Source organism: Sus scrofa, chromosome 8, assembly GCF_054392235.1.
Source record: "Sus scrofa isolate SSC_HxYL_T2T_F1_AM1 chromosome 8, Sscrofa_HxYL_maternal_Yorkshire_Landrace_v2.0, whole genome shotgun sequence".
Lineage (NCBI taxonomy): Eukaryota > Metazoa > Chordata > Mammalia > Artiodactyla > Suidae > Sus > Sus scrofa.
Window position 1 is genome coordinate 120,755,096 of NC_139390.1, and position 17,157 is coordinate 120,772,252.

The 17,157-nt window shown below is 39.3% G+C and overlaps 1 protein-coding gene across 2 annotated transcripts in view; it reads left to right on the forward strand.

The window, feature by feature from the left end:
• Positions 1-17,157, forward strand: part of PAPSS1 (3'-phosphoadenosine 5'-phosphosulfate synthase 1) — a 116,892-nt gene that overhangs the window by 27,111 nt on the left and 72,624 nt on the right. For both annotated transcript variants that reach the window (XM_021101695.2, XM_021101693.2), the window contains exons 4-5: positions 902-1,040; positions 5,449-5,567. In XM_021101695.2, coding sequence (XP_020957354.1) covers positions 902-1,040; positions 5,449-5,567 — 258 coding nt within the window. The remainder of the gene's footprint in view (positions 1-901; positions 1,041-5,448; positions 5,568-17,157) is intronic.

The window sequence follows — 17,157 nt, forward strand, 5'->3', positions numbered from 1 at the left end:
AGAGTCTGGAGGAAGCAAGGGCCTCAGTCAGCCTGGACGTGCGAGGTCAGCTTCCTGGAGGACTTGCAGGGAGCTGTGCTGGATGGAGCACATTGCTGTGGCCAGAAGAGGGGGTGGAAGAGTGTTTTTGGCCAGGCGCGATGGCAAAGGCATAAGGCCCAAACAGCCTGGTAGACTAGGCAGGTATTACTTACAATAGAACATCAAGTTCAAGATGGAGTATGGTGGGGCCAGGTAGAGAAGGCCTGACACGTCACACTAAGATGCTTGGGTTTTACCCTGACAGTGGTGGGGAGTCTGAAGAGTTTAGTGACGTGGTTGAATTTGCATCCTTCGTCATCCTTGGGACAGGGTGGAAGCTTTAGACTAAGTGACAAAGGTGTTACTGGAGTTGGGCATTGGGAGCCGTGCAGAAAAGTCAAGTTCTGGGAATGCTGGAGAAGTAAAGTTGCTGCAGGGGTTTGTTTTTGGCCGGAGAATAAACTAGCCTCAGGGTTTGAATGGACCTCTTGGGAAGTTACTTCATGCCAGCTCAGGCTGAGGTCGAGTTTGTTTTTAAGAGAGGCCTGATGACATCTTCATTCGAGCTGAGCTTTGGCTCAGGGTCCCCATAAAATTTAGATGAAAGTTTTATAGGGTATCCATTGTTCTGCCTCCTGCAACTCCCCAGTGTCTCAGATTATTAGAATAGTAGGCCTTTCAAAATTCCTACTGAAGAATAGGTGTGGTAACTTAATGATTTCTTGGGTTTATTTTTTTTCAGTTTATAGAAATTACACTTTGTCTAATATATTTTCCACTAATTCAGCTGAAAAGCACTTTTACTTGTCCTTGATATTAATACATACCCTTGGTTCATATGAGCACTATTTATGTTTCTCTATGTGCCTTTTTTTCTAAGGATCGCAACAATGCAAGGCAGATTCACGAGGGTGCAAGCCTACCTTTTTTTGAAGTGTTTGTTGATGCTCCCCTGCACGTTTGTGAACAGAGGGATGTCAAAGGACTCTACAAAAAAGCAAGGGCTGGAGAAATTAAAGGTAAGTCACATTGTTTCCCCCACTTTCTCTTTCCGTAGATTCCTTTTATGTGAGACTGATGATCTTTTCTGAGAGAAGTATCCAGGCAGCTTGGAGCTCCTTGAGAGAAGAAATTGAATCTTACCACACCGCTCTGTCTCTCAGGCTTACCAGTAGTACTTGGCCCTGTGCACACTCAGCATCGTTGGTCAGGTTGAAATCCTAGTCGACCTTGGGGGCTGGTGGAAACTTGTTTGGTATAATTAGGTGCCTGGCATTAGGTTGGATATCCGTTGCTAGCTGGTGCCACTTCTGTTCTTTTGTTCCAGTGAAAATATAGGAAATCTCATAACTAGTGGGGAAAATGTCTGAATTAGAAGCATCATGAGAGCGTGGACAATGACTTGTTCTTTTTTAGACCATGCTTAGAGTGGTCTGAAATTCATTTCTGTGTATGATTGTCCTATAAGATTGAAGGAACATACCTGTGATTTTATCAAAGTACATACAGCTTACCTTTTAGGTTTTATGGTCTGCTCCTGGAGTTTCGATGGTGATGAAAATTTGGACATTGAAGGGATCTCCCGTCGTGGCTCAGCAAAAATGAATCTGACTAGCTTTGCTCAGTGGGTTAAGGATCCAGCATTGCCGTGAGCTGTGGTGTAGGTTGCAGATGAGGCGTGGGTCCCACACTGCTGTGGCTGTGTGTAGACTTGCAGCTGTAGTTCCAATGTGACTCCTAGCCTGGGAACCTCCATATGCCGCAAAAAAGACAAAAAAATTTAAAAATTGGAACATTGAGACATTTAGAACTCATTTTGCTGTGGCCTTTGATGCCAGTAATTGTCTTTATCTTCTAGACATCCTTTGACATTAGTCCAGTTCTATTATTATTATTGTTATTAATGGTAACAGACAACATGGCAGCATTGAAAAAAAAAATCAAAGATAGATTACTCAGTTGGCATTGTTTGAGATCTCTTCATGCTGGTAACTTTTGTTTGCCTTCTCTTTATGGAGTGTGATAGTCTGGGACTCTCAGAAGCTCCAGGAGCTCTACGACGTCTGTGTTTTGGCACTAGCTTTAGACCCTGAAAAGGAAAAGGTGGAACAGGAAGGAAAATGCTTGTTATTCTGGGCTCTTCTGTTTGGACCTAGGAACGCATCAGCAGTTGGGGCAATTCCCCCTGGCCATGGTGAATCTGGTTCCTTGGGCAGGGCTCCCATCTAGTCTTGCCCCTTGGGAGACTCAGTTTCATCCATAGAGCCTGTACTTTCTTGACTCAGTGAGAATAGGCTGCCTGATCTGAATAATGTATGACAACAGGAGGGAGACCAGTTTATCCTTTTTATTTTCTAGATCACCCTCTCTCTGTTGATGGCTGATATTCCCTTTGGTTTTTTTGTAATAGAGTTTTGGCAAAGAGAAGCAGAAGAGTGTGTTCAGGTCCTGAAGTCTGAATCTTTTACTTGTTCTAACTGTAGTTGGTTTAGTTGTTTTGCAAGGATGGATGGTGAGGGAGGTAGACTCGTTTGCCCAGGTGGAATAAGCGCCCTGTGAGCCAGAACATCTTTACCATTTTTTGTATTTCTAGAATTTAGCACAGAGCATGGCCCAAAGTGTAACACCTGGCACACATGCTGTAAATGCTTGTTGGATATTAGAAGGCACAGTGGAAATTGGATATGCAATTCATTGATCAGTGCTTCCCATTTGCAAGGTTTATATTTGATGCTGAGGATGCAAAGATGGATAATTAGACTGAGTCCAAAATAATCTTGAGTTATTTGCAGTTTGGATTCTGTACCTGGAAGTGTATTTGTATTAGTTGAGTTTTCTGTGTGTTACTTGTTTACCTAGTGCTTCTTAATGCCTTTGAATAGACATTGATAAATTCCTTAGGTTAATGAATATCTCCGTGCATGTATGTACACGCATGTATTTATTTTAGGTTTGTCATGGTACTAGAGTTTCTGACTCTACGTTTTGTAAAAAATTGTTTTATTTTTTGGCAAAACCTGAGGCATGTGGAATTTCCTGGGCCAGGGATCAAACCCATGCCCCAATAGTGACCCAAGGTTCCTATAGCGATGAGACTGGGTCTGGATCCTTAACCCATTGTGCCACAAGAAAACTCCCTGACTATACAGTTTTTAAATATCATTTAATCATTGTCAGAGTGATGCTTAAAACGTTTCCTATCAGTGCTGATTCAGAGCTGGGATGGTACACGCTCAAGGACAGGTGAGATTGCATACATTCAGCAGACTTGAGGCTCTTAGAGGCCTTAATGTGGCAGTTTCTAAATGTACGCCTTTGTCACCTACAACCTAAATTATATTCATGATTACTGCTCAGGTTGTTATTGTCTACTTAGATAGAAATATTTTTCTTACAGTGAACATTTATTACGGTTGCTTACTGTAAATTAACTGGGAAGAGAATTCCTGGGCTTTTAAAATGTTAAACTAAGTCTTCTAACACAGTGATCTCAAGCTTTGCCGTTCATATGCTTTACCTAGGGGAACTCAAAACATCCAGTGCCAGGGCTATACCTCAGACTGGTGAAATCAGAATTTCTTTTGGCGGGGGAGTTGGGGGGGAACCCAGTGATTCCAGTGTGTAGCTACATTTGGGAATCAGAGCTTAAGAACTAGTGTTTTTGGCTGTACCTGCGATGTGTGGCAGTTCCCGGGCCAGGGATTGAACCCATTTTACAGCTGTAACTACAGCCACAGCAGTGACAATGCCAGATCCTTAGCTGGCTGAGCCACAAAGGAACTCCAAGAACTTGTGTTTTAACCAGATTTGTTTTTTTCCTCATGTACTTCACTGCGACTCATCATTAATACTGTTGGGAATACTGGAGATGCAAAATTTTCTTCTTGGGTTCAGGACTTCGTGTGATACTTAGAAGTATGAAATAGAAAAGAAAAGGGGATAAGTGGGCTGTAGACTTGGAGTGCTTATTTGAAAACTTTTTTGATGCCATTGCCTTTTAGGAGTAATGATTTTGGATTCATGTTTACCATTCTAAGCCAAGAATGACTTGGCATTCCAAGGCAGGCAGGTCTTGAAGGACTCAGGTATGGAGTAATGTGTAAGACAGAGGTAGCATGTCTTCAGCTCAGCCAGCCCAGTCTGTGGTAACACCAAGTGTTCTCTCTCTTCTTGGCAGTTACAAGGTAGCACATATACGACAGGGAAAATCTAAGCCGTGGTTACTATCTAAATTGATGACATTTGGTTGTGAAACGGAGGTGGTGATAGACATGGCATTCCTTACTTAGGTTTTGCTTAAGCCAATAGTAGTTAATCTGTCTTTCCTGAACACTTCATCTAATGGCAGAAGAAGCCTGCAGGGCTTTACTTTGGCTGTGGATTATCCTGGTGGAGATGAGGGACAGATTGATTGGCCTCAGTGTTTGCACTGAGAGGAGAAAAACCTTGTGGAGTTGGGTTGCAGGCCCAGGCTTTAGGCACCATGGCCTATGCTCCTGTGGAGAAGTCGGGGTGCTCTGGATCACTTGGTATTCTTTCCTGTTTCTTCACAGGTGGTTGAGGCATTTACTTAACAGAAAAAAGGAAGGGCAATAGAAGGATCCTCTGTCCTCATTATTTGAAGATTCCAGATTTGCAAACGTGCCTACTCATCAATGTTTATCTGTAATCCCCACATCCGTGTACCCACCAGGCTTTGGCTGCCACTTGTGAATACGCCCAGAGCAGCAGTGTTTTAGTCACCCAGGGAATACAGTCCCAGCTGAAGGGAACCAGGCCTTTGTGTTTCAGCTCATATTCTGCAAAGAGGAGTCCTTTTACGGCCTGTATAGTGCCATGTTCTTTGTCTTCTGGTTTGGCTTTTTGTTTCATATTTTGCTGTTTAAAATGGGCCCCAGGCACATGCTGGCTGGTGTTCCTAAATGCAGAAGACTGACTTGCCTCATGGAGAAAATACACACGTTAGATAAGCTTTGTTCAGACTGCAGACATGAGTTCTAGTGCTGTTGGCCTTAAGTTTGGTGTTAATGGATCAACAGTATATATTAAATAAGGTATCTTTAAACAGAAACACTCATAAAACAAAGTTGTATGTTAGTTGGTTGACCAAAATTTGGTGACAAGAGGCTCACAGGAACCCAACCCTGTGTTTCCCCTCAGGTGCAGTGAGTGGTTCAGTAGTCACTCATTTTGTGTTTGTGGCAACTTTATTGAGCATTAACTACTGCAACTAATGAGGAGTGACTGTGTTCAAAAAAGAAACAAAAGAATAGTTAGAAATCTTCTTCCAAGAAAGAAGTTTCAGTATTATAACCCTGCAGTATAGAAGGGGCAGCATAAATATGAACATCAGCGTAACAGAGACTTGCACTGAAAAAACAAACCTATTTTAATTTTCACCCCTCTGTTATCTGTTACCTTTTACAGGTTTCACTGGGATTGATTCTGAATATGAAAAGCCAGAGGCCCCTGAATTGGTGCTGAAAACAGACTCCTGTGATGTAAATGACTGCGTCCAGCAGGTCGTGGAACTTCTGCAGGAACGGGTAAGGGGAAGTCAAAGAGGGGATCACCAGAGAGATAACGATACCATCTCATAATATTTCCCCTCCACAACAACGTGGTGGTAATATGGTGTAATACCTGTCTTTTAAATTCTTTTCTTTCCTTCCAGTTTTATTGAGACATAATTGACATGCAGCATCGTATAAGCTTAAGGTGCACAGCATAATGATTGGACTTACATACATCATGAAATAATAATCACAAGTTTAGTGACCATCTGCCATCTTACACAGATACAAAATTAAAGAAACAGAAAAAAAATTTTGTATGTGATAAGAACGCTTAAGATTTATTCCCTTAGCAACTTTCATATGTAACATGGAGCAGTGTTAATTATAGTTATCATGTTGCACGTTGCATTTCTACTATTTATTTTCCTTGTAACTGGAAGTTGGTACCTTTTGACAGTCCCTCCCGACCCACCCCACCCCAGCTTTGGTAACTACAAATCTGATCTCTTTTTCTGTGAGTTTGTATGTTTGTTTGTCTTTGAAGTATAATTCACCTACAGCACTAGGTTAGTTTCCACTACACAATGTAGTGATATTTTTCTATACATTTCAATATTTTTCAATACATTTTCAACATTTTCTGTACATCACCATAAGAAGTGTGGTTACAGTATGTCACCATAAAGGTATTATTTAGTTATTAACTATATTCCCCACACTGTATGTTTCATACCCATGACTCATTTATTTTGCAGCGAAGTTTGTTCCTCTTAATTATCCTCACCTATTTCTTGCCTTCCCCCAGCCCCCTCTCTTCTGGTAAGCATCTTTTTGTTCTCTGTATCAGTTTCTTTTTTGTTACCTTTGTTTAGTTGTTCTGTTTTTTAGGTTCCATCTATAAATGAAATAATAAAGTATTTGTCTACTCTGTCTGACAAATTTCACTTAGCAGAATACCCTCTGGGTCCATCCGTCTTGTTGCAGGTGGCAAGATTTCATTCCGTCTTATGGCTGAGTATTATTTCATTGTATACGTGTACCCCATCTTTATCCATTCATCTATTGATGGGTCATTGGGTTGCATCCATATCTGGCTGTTGTAAATAATGCTGGAATGAACATAGAGGTGCACAGATCTTTTCTAATTACTGTTTTTATTTTCTTTGGATGATTATTCAGGACAGGTATTGCTGGATCATATGGTAGTTCTATTTTTAATTTTTTGAGGAATCTCCATACTGTTTTCTATAGCGGCTGTACCAATTCATATTCCCACCAACAGTACATGAGGGTTCCCTTTTCTACACATCCTGACAACACTTGTTCTTTGTGGTCTTTTTTCTTTTTCCATTTTTTAAAGTTTTATTGAAGTATAATTGATTTACATTGTTGTGATAATTTCTCCTGTACATCAGATTGATTCTACATCTATTCTTTTTCAGATTCTTTTCCTGTATAGATTATCACAGAATATTGGGTAGAGTTCCCTGTGCTATACAGCAGGTCCCTGTTGGCCAGTCATTCTATATACCACAGTGTGCATATCCCAAACCCCCAGTCCCAAACCCTCAATCCCAATCCCAGTCCCTAACCCCAATCCCTAACCACCAGTCCATCCCTTCTGCCCACCTATTCCCTTTGGTAACTGTAAGTTTGTTTTCAAAGTCTGTGAGTCTGTTTCTGTTCTGCAAATAAGTTCGTTTGTGTCCTTTCTTAAGATTCCACATATAAGTGGTATCATATGATATTTGTCTTTCATTGTCTGACTGCCTTACTACAATAATCTCTAGGTCCATCCATATTGCTGCAAATGGCATTATTTTCTATGGCTGAGTTATATTCTACTATATATATATATATATATATATATATATCACATCTTCTTTATCCATTCCTCTGTCAATGGACATTGAGAGTTTATTTTTGTGTATAGTTTAGAAAGTGTTCTAATTTCATTCTTTTACATGTAGCTGTCCAGTTTTCCCAGCACCACTTATTGAAGGGACTGTCTTTTCTCCACCGTATGTTCTTGCCTCCTTTGTCATAGGTTAGCTGACCATATATTGAGGATTTTTGTTTCTATATTCATCAGCCATGTTGGCCTGTAGTTTTTTTTTTTTTTTTTTTTGGTGGAATTTTTGTTAGGTTTTGTTATCAGGGTGATCGTGGCCTCATAGAATGAGTTTGGGAAAGTTCTGTCCCTGTCCCAGTCTGTTGTTGCTGCAAATGGTATTATTTCTCAAAGACAGAAACAGAGCTGCTTAAGGTCTGTAGTGCCAGTACCCTAGACTGTGACTGACTATAGTAGTGGGGTTTTAACAGATGTCTGATTAATGATGAAAAATGAAGTAACAGATAAAGGAGAGATGAGTGAGAATCCAAAAGTAGAGTCACAGGACTGGCAGAAGAGGTCAGAAGTTATTTAACTGGGAACCTATTAATCAATGGAAAATTGGAGAACAGTAGAAAGATGAAAGAGTAGGAAGAGACAAAACCTCCTGGGATTAGGTCTCATTGACCTGCAGAGACTACGTCAGCATATATGAAGAAAAACCTCAGAGCAGGGCAGTATCAATTCATTTAATTTATTTTATTCTCTTAGAGTTTCATCTCAGTTTTTAGAAGTTATTTTTCTTTCCTTCCCTGTTCCTTTCTCTGTACTTCCACTTTTCCTGAAGAGGGTCACATAATTCACTTCACTGAGAAAGATCTGGCCTTCACGTGGATGTCAGTAGTTCCTCTCTCCCCAGGTCTTGGGTCCCTGCCTTTGCTGTTGAGTGTTGTGCAAGAACTCCTGATAAAGTGGTACACAGTTGGTGATGCATTGTTGTTCCTCATTCAGTCCTAATGTGGCTTATGATGTCTAAACTCCCTCTTGATTTTTAGAATACATTACCATAGAATTCTTAAAACTCTTTCATCTAGTATCTCTTCCTGGATATTTTAGATGTACAGCTTCTAAATGAAATATATTATGAATGTTTAGCCTTTGATTTTTGCCCTGTTATTAAAATGTCTACAAGCTGATTAATCTGGGACTAGCTTTCCTATTTTATTTCCCTTATGAAAACATTTTAGCTGAATAAATATAAATTAAATGAATTGATTCTGCCCTGATCTGAGATTTCCTCCCCCCTATTTCTCATTTTTATCCATTCTTTCATCATGATGAAATCATTAATCAGACATCTGTTAAAACCCCACTACTGTAGTCAGTCACAATCTAGGGTACTGGGCTACAGAGCTTAAGCAGCTCTGTTTCTTTCTTTGAGGAAATTACATTGTAGGTGATAGAAACAAATTAAAGGATGTAACGCCTAGAAAGTGTCTCAGAAGTCACAGTTTCAGTGTATACCTAGCATACTGAGAGGCACAGGGGACTGAGTTTGGAAAGGCTTTATACCAGATCTTTCTCACCTGTTTGTTCATTTTAAAAATATTTTTGTTGGGCACACAACTCTGGGTTGGTCAGATTTTTTTCTTTCAGTACTTTAAGGATGTTCCATGGTCCTCTTGTTTACATTGTTTCTGATGAGAAATCTTTTCTTTGTCTCCCTCTTTGTAATGTTTTTTTTTTTTTCCTGCCTAAATTCAACATTTTATTTTGTTTTTTAATTTTAATTTTTTAATTTCTATAGGGCACTTTAAAAATTTTTACTTATTTTTGTTTGTTTGTTTGTTAGGATATGGTTGATTTACAGTGTTGTGCCAATTTCTGCTGTAGAGCAAAGTGACCCAGCCATATATATATATATATGCTTATATTATTTTCCATCATGCTCTGTCCCAAGAGATTGCATATAGTTTCCTGTACTGTATAGTAGGACCTCATTGCTTATCCATTCTAAATGTAGCAGATTGCATGTACCAACCCAAACAAACTCCCTGTCCATCCCACTCCCTTCCCCACCCCCACCCCCCTTGGCAATCACAAGTCTGTTCTCTATGCCTATTAAGCTCTTTCTGTTTCGTAGATAGGTTCATTTGTGCCATATTTTAGATGCCACGTATAAGTGATATCATATGGTGTTTGTCTTTCTGACTCACTTAGTATGAGAATCTCTGGTTGCATCCAAGTTGCTGCCAATGGCATTATTTAATTCTTTTTTTTAATGGCCAGTTAGTCAACATTTTCTTTTAATCTTTGGTTTTTAGGTTTTTTTGGTCTGTTTTTGTCTTTTTAGGGCTGCACATGCGGCATATGGAGGTTCCCAGCCTAGGGGTCTAATCAGAGCTGTAGGTGCTGGCCTACATGACAGCCATGCCAGATCCCAGCTGTGTTTGTGACCTACATAAGCTCACAGCAATGCCGGATCCTTGACCCACTGAGCAAGGCCAGGGATCGAACCTGCAACCTCATGGTTCCTAGTCGGATTTGTTTCCTCTGCGCCATGATGGGAACTCCAGTTTTTAGCAGTTTTAATGTGAATTGTCTAGCTCTTTCAGTATATTTAGGTCTGTTTCTTTCAGTTTATTTATTTATTTATTTATTTTTAAGTTTTTTTTTTTTAATTGTTGTTCCCCAAATACAGTTTTTTTTCTACTGTACAGAATGGCGACCCAGTTACACATACATGTATACATTCTTTTTTCTCCCATTATCATGCTCCATCATAAGTGACTAGACATAGTTTTCAGTGCTACACAGCAGGAACTCATTGCTAATCTATTCCAAAGGCAGTAGTTTGCATCTATTAACCCCAAGCTCCCCAGCCACCCCACTCCCTCGCCCTCCCCCTTTGCAACCACAAGTCTGTTCTCCAAGTCCATGATTTTCTTTACTGTGGGAAGGTTCCTTTGTGCCATATATTAGATTCCAAATGTAAGTGATAGCATATGATATTTGTCTTTCTCTTTCTGACTTACTTCACTCGGGATGAGAGTCTCTAGTTCCATCTATGTTGCTGCAAATGGCATTATTTTGTTCTATTTTGTGGCTGAGTAGTATTCCATTGTGTATATATTACCACATCTTCCTAATCCGATCATCTGTCGATGGACATTTGGGTTGTTTCCATATCTTGACTTTTGTGAATAGAGCTGCCATGAACATACGGGTACATGTGTTTTTTCTAATGAAAGTTTTGTCTGGATAGATGTCCAAGAGTTGGGTTGCTGGGTCATATGGTAGTTCTACGTATAGTTTTCTAAGGTACCTCCATACTGATCTCCATAGTGGTTTTACCAGCTTGCATTGCCACCAACAGTGCAGGAGGGTTCCCTTTTCTCCACACTCCCTCCAGAATTTGCTATATGTGGACTTATTAATGATGGTCATTCTGAATGGTGTGAGGTGGTATCTCATGGTACTTTTGATTTGCATTTCTCTAATAATCAGGGATGTTGCGCATTGTTTCAAGTGCTCGTTGGCCATCTGTATATCTTCCTTGAAGAAATGTCTATTCGGTCTTTTGCCCATTTTTCAATTGGGTTGTTGGCTTTTTTGCTGTTGAGTTGTATAAGTTGCTTCTGTAGTTTAGAGATTAATCCCTTGTTAGTTGCATCATTTGAAACTATTTTCTCCCATTCTGTAAGTTGTCTTTTTGTTTTCTTTGTGGTTTCCTTTGCAGTGCAAAAGCTTGTCACTTTGATTAGGTCCTATTCATTTATTTTTGCTTTTATTTCTGTTGTTTTGGGAGACTGATCTTAGAGAATATTTGTAAGGTTGATGTCAGAGAATGTTTTGCCTATGTTTTCTTCCAGGAGTTTGATGGTGTCTTGTCGTATATTTAAGTGTTTAAGTCATTTTGAGTTTATTTTCGTGCATGGTGTGAGGGTGTATTCTAGTTTCACTGATTTTGCATGCAGCTGTCCAGGTTTCCCAGCAATACTTGTTTCTTTCAGTTTAGTGTTCTTTTACTTTCTTGGGTTGATAGTTTGTTCTTTTCTTGGTTTTTTTAGAACTCTTGACCATTATCTCTTCAAATACTTCTTTTGTCCTATTACCTCTCCTCCTCCTCAGACTCTAGTTACACTTATGCTAGGCAATATAATACTGTTCCACAGTCTAAAGATACTTGTTTTTTCACTCTTTTTGTTTTAATTTTCAGCTTTAATAACTTCTCTTTACTTATTTTTGTTTTTTGATTCTTTAGCTGTATCCAGTGTATTGATTTGTCCATAGAAATAATTTTAATACTCTGATAATTAAAAATTCTATCATTTGTCAGATTTTAGAATTTTAATATAGTGTACACCTCTAGTGTTGAAATCCTCTGTCTTTTCATGCACACTGCACTTTTGCACTAGATCTTTTAACACAGTTACTGTAGTCATTTTAGTGTCCTGCTTGAGGGAGTTCCCATCATGGCTTAGTGGTAACAAGCCCAACTAGAATCCATGAGGCACAGGTTTGATCCCTGGCCTCGCTCAGCAGGTTAAGGATCTGGTGTTGCCATGAGCTGTGATATAGGTCACAGACATGGCTGGAATTTGGCATTGCTGTGGCTGTGATGTAGGCTGTTGGCTACAGCTCCGATTTGACCCCTAGCCTGGGAACATCCATATGCCGTGGGTGCACTAAAAAGGAAAAAAAAAAAGTCCTGCTTGATGGTTCCAACCTCTGGGTCATTTCTAGATGTTGCTAAATTTCTTAACAGTGGGTGGTTTTCTTGCTTTTTTGGTCTAATTTTTTTTTTTTTTTATTGAATGCTGGATATTATATCTGGAAGAACAGTAGAGATTGAGGTCATTAGTATTTATGTTTTGGGCATTTATGTGCTTTTCCTGTCACACTGTGAGTGAAATGAGTTGAGTTAATTTAGTCAGTAGGTCAGCTGGGTTTGAGTTTCCTTATTCTGCAGTTACTTTAAGGACCACCAGCTTCAAATACCTCTAGCGATGGGCTGTTCTACCCTGTGCTTAGTGTAGGATCTGGCCTGCTGGAGTTTTCCCCAGTGTTTCTACTCAGCCCTCAGCTTTTGGCATTCGCTATGTGCCTGTATCACAGAAGGGGGTCTTGCTCCAGGCTCTTGCTCCTCTTAGCAGTAAACTGTGGTTGCTTATTATTTTGTGCCAGGCTTATGATGGGGGAGCAGTGCTGGTTCCTCAGTTCTCTTGGTCCAGCTTCAGACTTTAGCAGGATCTATGTGCCTGGGTCTTGGAGTGGGTCTTTCTTAATGTCTCTTCCCCTCCCTGCATGGTTGCCAGCCTGTCTTTGAACTTGAGAGGTTTTGGAGGGTGAGTTTTCTGCTCCTCACATGCAATAGCAGATCCCTGGTTTGTATCAGTTCAGGATCCCTGGCCAAAAGTGTTTCCTCTACTTCTTCTCTGCAGACTACATTTGCTTCTACCCCTCCCCAGAAACAGCGGACCCCGGAGGGGTTCCTACCCTCTCCTATCAGCTTTAGGTTTTTGTGTTGGATGAAACTACACAGGGATAGTTTGTTGGATGCAGAGAGTGGGCAGAGCTTTGTGTCCATGCACCACTGACTGAGAGAGCTTTCTCTCTGGTCTCCAGACCTACTCCTGATCTTCCTTTTGCATATGAGTTTTAGACCTTCTTGTAAGTGAGCAAAGAGTGCTTCGTGTCTGTGTTCCAATCATACTACCTGTGACAGTAGTTCACACTTAGGTCTCTAAGAGTTTTCAAAACTTTAAAGCTGTTTTCTTTTCTTTTTCTTTTCTTTTCTTTTTTTTTTTGTCTTTTTTTCTTTTTAGGGCCATACCTACAACATATGGAAGTTCCCAGGCTAGGGGTCTAATCAGAGCTGTTGCCACCGGCCTATGCTGCTGCCATAGCAGTGCAGGATCTGAGCTGCATCTTCGACCTACACCACAGCTCATGGTGGCACTGGATCCTCGACCCACTGAGCAGGGCCAGGGATCAAACCTGCATCCTCATGGATATTAGTGGGGTTCGTTACCACTGAGCCACAACAGGAACTCCTAAAGCTGTTTTTTTCTTCCAGTTTTTTTTAAAGCCACCTTTTCCCCCATGCTCTATTAAGTGAAATAGTTCATGTGTCTTGACTTTTTGTGGTGGGACTTGTCACTCTTTGGAAGCAGTTCATGTTACTGCTTTAGGACCTCAGCTCCTGTGATGGGCTCAGGGAAGGTAGATTTTATAGATTAGCTGGTTTTTCCTCTTGTTATGTATTGTGTAACCTCTGTGTTTCATTTTCAGTGAATTATTTATCCTTACCCTACTTTTACTCTAGGGTTATTTATAGTTTTGTTACAATTTGTGTGAAATCAATAAATATTCTATGCCATTTTTATCAAAACTGTATTTTTGGTATGATTGTAGTTGTGTTTGTATCTTTTTTTTTTTTTTTTTTTGGCTGCACCTATAGCATGTGGAAGTTCCTGGGCTAGGGATCAAACCCCAGCTGCTGCAGTGACAATACTGAGTCTTTAACTTGCTGTGCCACAGGGAAACCTCCCATGTCTAGAATCTAAATTTTTTTTTTTTAACTTGAGATTTGTCACATCAGTGTTATCAAGTTATTCATAGTTTTATTTTCTATTAGTTTGGATTATCTATTTTTATATCTAGTTAATGATTTTACAAAACTTCAGAACAATACAAATGGATATTATCATATAATTTTAGGGGACTCATGAATCTCTGAAACTAATTTATGGGCTATAATTCCAGATAGTTCAGACATTTATAAGGGGTTATTAAACTTAGTGATGGGTAGTCTCCTTCCCTTCTTTCTTTCCTTCAGCTCCTAACCACTTATTTGGGGCCATACTCAGAATAGCAATTTAATTTTTTTTTTTTGTAGTGGACAGGTGATTTTATAGTTTAAAAAATTATTTTGTAAGAATTTTGCATCTCTTCTGTAAGTCTAAAAATAGTACAGACTATGCTTGTATATTTTTCACTCAACTTCCTCTTAGGTTACTAACTTATATGACCATAGACCATTTCTCAAAGCTAAGAGATTAACCTTGGTAGTAAAGCACAAACTTAACTTGAATTTTTCCACTAATGTCCTTTTCTCTTGTCAGATTCAATCTGGGATCCCACACTATTTAGACTTAAATTGTTTTTAAGCATGATTCTGTAAAATAAAAATACTGACTCATTTGGTGTCTGTTATGCACATGACTTTGCTTTTTTTTTTTTTTTCCCCTGTAATGCTAAAAAATTGAGGATGACTGCCGCTATGCAGTTTTATACCACTTGATATTCCCTTACTTGGTTACCCCACCTCTGGTTCTGTATTTCTTTTATTCTATCCTATATTGTTAGCAGAATCATCTAAGGTGTAGTCTAATTTTTTTTTTTTGTTGTTAACTCTATGACATTCATAACATTAATATATTTTCCCATTGTTTATATAATTAAGGTAATTTGTGTTCAAAGTTCTCCATAGTTTGGTTCTAAGCTGCGTTTTTTCTTATTGCTGTTTGTATGTCTTTCTCCACAGAGTTTACTTTTTTTGGTTGATGTTGTTGCTTGCCTTTTGTCTTTGTGGCCTTAATTAATGCTTTGCTCCTAATTCATTCCTAATTAATGATTATATTTATTGTTCTTCCCTTATACAGATATTACTCTGTATTATGCTTGCTAGACAATCTGATAATTGGACAGTTTCATCCAAGGTTTTGAAAAAGAGGATAGATGAGAAACTAACATTTGGTGGATACTTATTATAAAGGACATATATGTGGGGCTTTGTGTCTTTAAAAATGTTTGCTTCGTTTGTTAGAATCTAGAGGAAAGCAGGCTCCTACTTTAGCTTCTATCTACCTCTCACTTGAATTACTGTGTAGTTTCCCACTTGGTCTTTGCACCGAATGCTTTATACATGTTGCCTAATTTTATTCACACAGTAAACCTATGAAATAGTTCAGAGATGTTAACTAACTTGCTCATGAACTTAGTGGATTCTCTACCTAGAATTCCAGGTATATGAATTCGTAGAATTCATTTTCACATGCCTCTGACTTTTACTTTCAGGAATGCTTGCATTGTACTTCAGGTACAACATAATTAAGTTTACAGCCAGAAATGTATTCTGGTTATATTAGTTTAAGACAGAGAAATTTTCTTTTGAAAAATTGTTCGTTTTTATCCTAAAGCATGATGGTGACAAAAGAAGAAATGCAAAAGCCTCCTTAATGCAGTTGCTTTTTTGGATACCACCCTCTTAAGGGGAAAAGATTTCAATTGTATGCTTTCCTAAGTCAATGACTTCACTTCCCATTGAAGTCTGAGTTGTACTGGTTGATCCTGTGAATTAATTAATAACTACTCAGTGCTGTATGTACTAACACTATTGTAAAATACTGTGGACGTGTCAGTGGATTAGACAATACAAATTCCCGCCTCACGCCTTAATTTTCTGTCCTTACTACCATTACTTCTAGTTATTAACCAGAATGACTATATAAATCCTTTTTTTCTTTTATAACATGATATAGGAGTTAAAAATACAATTGAAGGAAATGCATACACGTACACAGCTGCTTCTGTTCTGACATTTATTTTCCTTTGATTGATTTTCTCAAAGTTGACTCTTAAATAAGCCTCAGAACAGATGGGTAAACAAGTGAATGCCTGATGCTCAAAGTTCACAGTTAGTTGGTGATACAGGGAGTTTATTTGCCTGTTGTGCCCAGATTGAAGGTGACTTAATATAATGTGCATTTTTCCTGACAAAACTTCTCTCTGGTGATCTAGTGCAATTCAACCTCCTTGTCATCCCAAAGGCATTTGTTAGGTTTTCCAAAGGTGGGTCATGTGAGCTCGCGTAGTCCAGCTAATAGCACAAGGACGGGCTGGGGCCGGAGAGGATAAGAATGTTGAGTGCCATGGTGTTTTAAACAAGGAATAGTAACCAGATCTCCGTAGCTTTATAGTGTGCTTTAAGAGGTTCTGCATTGACCAGCATTACATGGAAGAATATAATTGTGTGTATTGGAAAGGGGTGGCATGGGGGGAGGTGGAGGCTGGCAGCAAGAACTCCCATGAGCTGAGCTCTTAGCATGTGCAAGGCCTTTGGTAGTCGCTTCCGTAGCATTACTGCTTTTAATTTGTGTTAAAATTATGAGAGGGAGTTATCTTGTGGTGCAGTGGGTTAGGGATCTGGTGTTGTCACTGTAGTGGCTTGGGTTGCTGCCGTGATGTGGGTTTGATCCCTGGCCTGGGACCTTCCACATGCCACAGGTGTGGGCAAATACCCCCCCACCCCCAAACTAAGAAGTAGTTATAATTTTCCTCATTTTACTGATGAGGAAACAGATTCAGGGAGATGAAGCTGTTTGTCCCAGGATAGTTCATTCAGAGGTCGACTCATTGGGACACTGATGGATCCTGCAGCCCACACACACTCTTTCTACTACAATGGCTTTCCCAACACTGTCTAGATTCTATTTCTAGTTTATGTCTGAAAAATGAATCTTTTCTCCACACTCTTTCACAGTCAGTGACCATTTGTTTTCCTAAGTGTAGTTGGGATTAAGAAATAGAGAGGCATAGGCCTTAGAAAGAATTAATATTTTTAGAATATTTCTAAAGTAGTTCAGATCAAAGATGACACTGTCTCAAATGGAAAGAATGTTTACTCTGTAAAGAAATAAACTACCCATGCCTGTCTCTAGTTAGTGTAATGTGTTCTTTGTGGTGTGAAATAAGAAAAGTGTTTGCAGGTTATTTATTTTGCCT